At 39.6% G+C, this 6,796-nt stretch overlaps 1 protein-coding gene across 1 annotated transcript; it reads left to right on the plus strand.

Annotated features, from left to right (window-relative positions):
• Positions 1-6,181: 6,181 nt before the first annotated feature.
• Positions 6,182-6,796, plus strand: LOC143573521 (uncharacterized). Its single transcript, XM_077058378.1, has one exon. It carries the CDS (start codon positions 6,182-6,184, stop codon positions 6,794-6,796), a length of 615 nt encoding a protein of 204 aa, XP_076914493.1.

A 6,796-nucleotide genomic window follows, 5' to 3' on the forward strand; every position in this document is an offset into this window, starting at 1 on the left:
TATTTTTGGGTCAACTTTTGAAAGATGTCTTGATGAATTGGAAAAAGGTTTAAAATGTTGTGTTGAGACTAATTTGGTTTTAAGTTGGGAGAAAATTCATTTCATGGTACAAGAGGGTATAGTGTTAGGTCATGTAGTTTCGAGTCGGGAAATGGAGGTGGATAAAGCAAAAAATTAAGGTTATTTCTTCACTACCACCACCAAAAAATGTAAAAGGGGTAAGGTTATTTTTGGGGCATGATGGGTTTTACCGGCGGTTTATTAAAGGCTTTAGTGTGATTACTAAACCTTTATGCAATTTGTTATTAAAAGACGCTGCATTTGATTTTACTAATGAGTGTTTGCAAGCGTTTGATGTTTTGAAGGAAAAATTAGTGCAAGCACCGATTTGCAATCGCCGAATTGGATGCAGCAGTTTGAGGTTATGTGTGATGCTAGTGATACCACAATTGGATCAGTTTTGGGACAAAGAATTGATAAGAAGCCGGTGGTGATTTACTATGCAAGCAAAACGTTATCCGAGGCACAATTGAATTACACCACTACTGAAAAAGAATTACTTGCGGTGGTTATGCCTTGGATACGTTTTGGTCATATATACGGGGAAGTAAGGTTGCAGTCTATTCAGATCATAGTGCGGTTCCGTTACCTCATGGAGACGAAAGATGCAAAATCTCGGTTGATTCTTTGGGTCTTATTGTTACAAGAGTTCGATCTTGAGATCCGAGATATAAAGGGGTGTGAAAATGTGGTGGCGGACCACTTATCGAGGATTCCTTTGGAAAGTGTTGACGATTCACATGAAATCAATGAGATATTTCCAGATGAACAGTTATTAGCCGTTTCCACTACACCGTGGTATGCTCATTTCGTCAATTATCAGGCCACGGGTGAGATGCCGAAACATTGGACCAAGAATAGGAGGCAACAATTTTTATCCCAATCAAGCAATATATTTGGGATGAACCCGATTTGTTCAAAATTGGTGCCGATCAAATCATTAGGCGTTGCATTCTCGAATTAGAAGTTCAAGAGATTTTGTCACATGCTCATTCATCGGGTTGTGGCGGTCATTTTAGTGGGCAAAAGACGGGTTACCGAGTTCTTACATGTGGGTTTTATTGGCCCACAATTTTTAAAGATGCATGTGAATATGCCCGCCATTGTGTTAATTGTCAAAAGATGGGTGGAATTTTAAAACGAGATGAGATGCCTTCGCAACCCACATTGTTGGTTGACATTTTTGATGTTTGGGGTATTGACTTTATGGGTCCGTTTCCAAACTCTTGTGGGTACTTATATATTTTGGTGGCGGTGGATTATGTCAAAGTGGGTTGAGGCCAGAGCAACAAGGACCAATGATTACACCATGGTACGTAAGTTTGTTGAATCCTATATTTTTGCAAGATTTGAAATTCCGAGAGTGATTATAAGCGATGGTGGAACGCACTTCAAGAACTTTAATTTTGGAAAATTATTGAAGCGGTATAATGTGAATCATTGGATTGCTACTCCGTATCACCCGCAAACAAGTGGACAAGTTGAAGTGTCCAATCGACAAATTAAAGAAATATTGATGAAGACGGTGGGTTGATACAAAGGATTGGTCGGTGATGTTGGATGATGCATTATGGGCGTATCGAACCGCTTACAAAACGCCCATAGGAATGACTCTTTACCAGCTGGTTTATGGGAAAGGATGTCATTTGCCTATGAAGGTGGCTCACCGGGCATTGTAGGCTATTCAGAGTGTAAATATGGATTATAATGAAGCCGGTGAGTTGAGAAAGTTGAAGTTGGCGGAGTTAGAGGAGATAAGGGACGAAGCTTATGAATGTACATCAGCGTACAAAGATAAGATGAAAAAAGTTGATGATGCCATATTTAGAAAGCAGGTTTTTGAAGAAGGGAAAAAAGTTTGGTTATATAATTCCCGGCTTATGTTTTTTCCCAGAAAGTTAAAAACCAAATGGATGGGTCGGTATGTTATAACAAGAGTGGGTAAGTTTGGTGAAGTAGATATTGAAGACTTGCACAATCAAACAAGACAAACTGTGAACGGACACCGACTTAAACCATACTTGGAGGGTAAGGATATTAACATGTGTAAAGTGGACAAGGTAGGCTACATGTTGCAGTCGCCTGAGGAAACAACCAATTAAAAGGTCCATGTTTGTTATATAGTGTAGTTTAGTTTTTGTTCAAATTTGGTTTTAAAAATTACCTTTCTCGTTTAGGAGTGTGTCCAAATCAAGTACGGGAATTTTTTATGAATTTCTTTACCGTGTTGAGGACAACTCGGGTTTTTCATGGGGTAGGGTAAGTTGTAGCTTTCGTTTTGTAAATAATCGTATTTTGTTTTTATAATGTTTAAAAAAATAAAATAGAAATAAAAATTATGAATGACCCATCAGGTGCCACCGTAGTTGATGTGGTCTAAAAAATATATATAAATATATGAATATTTCCTACATTTTTAGGTACTTTTGAGCCAAGTTTTTATTGAATATTATTAGTAACTGGTTCATGTGTGAGTTAAATGGTTTTAGAGACTTTGAGATAAAAGGGTGCACGTTTACTAAACTTGAAACGGATAAACGAAGAGTCGAGCAAATATTATATATTACTAATTTATATTATTAAATTAACTATTATATATAGCATTTAAAAAAAAGAAAAGAAAAAAAGGGGTTACGTAACATACTAATAATAATAATAATAATAATAATAATAATAATAATAATAATAATAATAATAATAATAATGTTTGATGATTCTTATGTTTATGTTGTTGGTTTGTATCGAGCAGGCCCACATCACGTGGGGATTGCAGAAAAAGAAAAAAAACCTAGCAGGTGCAATATATATAACAGATTGGATAGAGATCAGAGGATTATTATTTTTCAGTCTTGAAGGAGCCGCCATCATCAGCACATACAGGATTCTTTTCGTGGTCAGTGGAAACAGAAGAAGGGTGGAGGAAAGTCAACATCCACTTGATTCCCTTGTAATTATTCTTTGTCTTTATACATTGTGGAGGGTACGAAATTATTATTGTTCGGTGAAGATAAGAATCAAGAAAAGGCGGTAGCAATTCAATTATTTTGGAGGGGTTTGGGTTATACCTACTCAGGCTAACACGGTTATCTTGTTTTTAATTCTATTAATTTTTATTATGAACTTTGGTGTTAAAATTATTTATTTTAGTTTCTTGAACATGATTATTGGCTAAACCTCTTTAGTTATCTAGGTTTGGATTGATGTTTTGTGATTGATTAAGGGTTTAAATGGTTTTCGAGAATTGTTTATTGGATTTTGGTTAATTAAAAGTTTCGATCAGATTTAGTGGATGTTATTTATGCGTATTTACTTCTGATTTTTTCTTGAATGAATGTTTCACATGTTGCTTGATTGAATGATTATAGGTGCATGTTAGGGTTGTTTACTGTGTGTTTGCAACTTGTTTATGTTTTATTGAGCTCATTCACCATAGAAACTGATTTTTTAGCATATTAATAGAAGTTTATATTCTTACTTGCTTAGATATCCGACGGGTGATAAGTTGTCGGGTTTGTCTTTTTTATTAGGGTTTTAGGATGAACTGTCTGACAGGAAGTTTGCCTAGTTTTCCCTAGTTTCACGATTTACCCGTGTCTTTTAAATATCTTCTAGACCACCCCGTGTACGTAGGTGCATTGAGATAGTGAATCCGACGGGTTAGCTATTTTTTAGGGTAATTAATCATAATTGGTGAACTGACAGGTGAGCTAATAAGCCGGTGCTTTTACATGATCATTAGGATTTCCTCTTAGGTGACACCTTGAGAGTGATTAGGGATCCATTAGGTTTCCTAGGGTTCATATTTTTAGATTCCCGGTTCCAATAGCATTTTCCTGTAACCGATAAAAGCCCGAGTCATCACAATTCGGATTCCTTGCCTAGGTAATGCCTTTCTCATTAGTGTTTTCGTCTAAGTTTTAGAATTTTAAGTTTAATTTATTAGGTTAAATTAGTCTAAGTAACAATTAGTTTTATAATATAAATAAATAAAAATCCAAAAAGAATCTTTTTCTTAATTATTAGTTTATTTAGATTTTAGAATCGAAGTTCGTTAATTTAATTAGTGTCTCTAGGGTTCGATATTCCCGGACTTCCCATAGCTATTCTACAACCGATAGGTTCACTTGCCTGTTGCCAGTGGGTTGGTTTAGGGTATTCTAGGTTTTTATTACTCGCTGTGCTAGGTTGATTTATAGCATTATTTTTATATATCACTTTAGGCACATCAAGTTTTTGGCGCTGTTGCCAGGGACACTTGGTAATTGACGAATTAGATTCTATTTGCTTTTTCTTTGTTTTTAGTTATAGTTTAAATAATTAGATTTTATTTTGTTACTTAATTGCTCTTAAGTGCTATCTGTGCCTGTATGTTTTAGGGATAAGTTTGGGGCCTCACTCTTTTATCTTTTTTTCAGCGTATGCGACGTACTCGTTTTCTAGGGCCACCAGAGTTCATTGTTTCGGACGAACCCGAGAGAGATTTTCGTGAGCGCCGTAGGGAGCTTCAAAAGATTACACATGCTCTACACGAAAGCAAGGTACACGTTTCAGATTCCACGTTAGATATGGGTGACGCTATTCCCCCTAGGCATACGGTTCACTCAAGAGCGAATGAGGGAGTTATGGGGAGACGATCTGCTATCACACGTCCGGCAATGCCCGATGCTAGTAACTGGCATATTCCGCCCAACGTCATGAATTCTATCATTAATTCTTCCCCGTTTCACGGACTTGACGATGAGGACGCGCCCGGCCATCTGAGCAAATTCACTCGTATCTGCAACGCTTTTCATATTGCTAACGCCACTCATGCTTCTATTTACCTTCATCTTTTTCCATTTTCGCTTGAGGGTCGAGCTTCATCATGGTTGGAAAACCTTCCCCCTGGGTCCATCACTACCTAGGACGAACTTCAAGATAGATTCCTAAAGAAGTATTTTCCGCCATCTAAAACCTCGCGACTTCGTGATCAGATCTACTCCTTCCGCATGACCCTTACGAGTCATACCCTTTGGCTTGGGAAAGGTTCCATAATCTGCTTAGTAGATGCCCCCAGCACGGTCTGTCTGAATGGGCCGTAGTCAAGAAATTCTATAACGGGCTGACCTTTGAGATGCAGCAGAGATTCAACACGTCAGCTGGAGGGGACATGTTAGAGAAGCTGGATATAGATTAGTGCGAGTTGATGTTTGAGAGCTTTGCGCTAGCCGAGCAGTAGGGACCGTCCGCCCGAGGTACTTCTAAGACCACCACTTCTTCCGCTCGAGGCGTCCATCAAATCTCGAATGATACTGGCATCATGGCTGCCTTAGAGGCAATTCAAAAGGAAATTAAGGACTTGAAGAAGGTTGTTAATAGGTGCGAGATCTACCGAGGAGGGCACGACACAGTTGATTGTCCGGTCGATCAACAGGAGCAGGTGGACTACTTGGGAAATCATAATAGAGGACAGAATGCCTATGGGAACCCCGGATGGAGGAATAGCTCAAACTATGGTTGGAGGTCTGGAGGTAATGCTCAGGGCTTTCGGCCGTAGCAGGAGCAAAGTCAGGTTAGAGATACCGAGGTGGCAGGGAGTTCGAGTGTGGGGAAGAGCAGCGGTATGGATCCGGATCATAAGGAGTTTCTAACTAAGCAATCTACCATGCTTTCCCAACTTATTAACAGAGATAATAACACATAGAATAGACTGGCTGAGCACGACACCTTATTGAAAAACCAGCAGTCATCAATTTTGGAGATGTCTCGAAAGGTGGATGAGATGATGAAGTATATGCTACCTAATAAGCAGGTCGGAGCGTTTCAAGGAAGCATCGAGCTTAACCCGAAGGCACAGTTGAAGGCGGTGACCACTCGCAGTGGTAGAGGAGGCGATAGAGAGCAGCCGCCGGCAGATGATGAGGAGCCGGTGGACGAGGAGATAGAGATGGAGGCTCCTGTGAGGGCACACGAGAGGCGAGCCCCAGCAAGTACCGCGTCAAATGGTGAGTCTCCTATGGAGAAGGTCGTTAAGAAGAAGATTGAAGAAAAGAAGAGTCCTGAAGTCGATCTTACTCGAGTTCCGTATCCTGCTCGTCTTCTACGGCTGAAGTAAGTGGAGGAATATGGACATTTCTTAGACATGTTTAAACAGTTTAAAATCAATCTTCCGTTTGTCGAAGCACTCCAACATATGCCCAAATATGCCAAATTCTTAAAAGATCTTCTTTCGAACAAGAAGAAGCTGGAGGGGCTTTCGACGGTATGTCTAAATGAAGGATGCTCTGCGGTAGTCCAGAACAAGCTGCCGGAGAAATTAGTAGACCCGGGACACTTCACAATCCCTTGTTTGTTTGGCAGCTCGACTGAGAGCTACGCGTTGGCCGATTTAGGTGCTAGCATAAATCTTATGCCGTATTCTCTATATAAAAAGCTAGACCTTGACGAGCCGGTTCCGACGCGCATGAGTTTATCCTTGGCCGACCGTTCGGTTAAATATCTACGAGGAATCATGGAAAACGTACTCGTTAAAGTCGATAAATTCGTTTTCCCCGTGGATTTTGTTATTCTTGACATGGAGGCTGACGATCAGGTCCCACTCATTTTGGGACGACCCGTCCTGCGTACTGCTAAAGCGCTTATTGACGTCTTCGACAGAAAAATTACACTTCGTGTAGGGGAGGAGAACGTCACCTTCGATGTTGTCAAATTGATGAGGAACTCTAGTTCTAGAGAAGGACATCACATTCAACTTTGA

This window comes from Bidens hawaiensis, unplaced genomic scaffold (genome assembly GCF_021521415.1).
Source record: "Bidens hawaiensis isolate Kalapana, Puna unplaced genomic scaffold, B.hawaiensis_p1.1 tig00026583_1, whole genome shotgun sequence".
NCBI classification, from domain to species: Eukaryota; Viridiplantae; Streptophyta; class Magnoliopsida; order Asterales; family Asteraceae; genus Bidens; species Bidens hawaiensis.

Bases quoted from the DNA above. Each gene is read 5' to 3' on its own strand.
- LOC143573521 (XM_077058378.1), top strand. From the start codon at position 6,182: ATGTTTAAACAGTTTAAAATCAATCTTCCGTTTGTCGAAGCACTCCAA.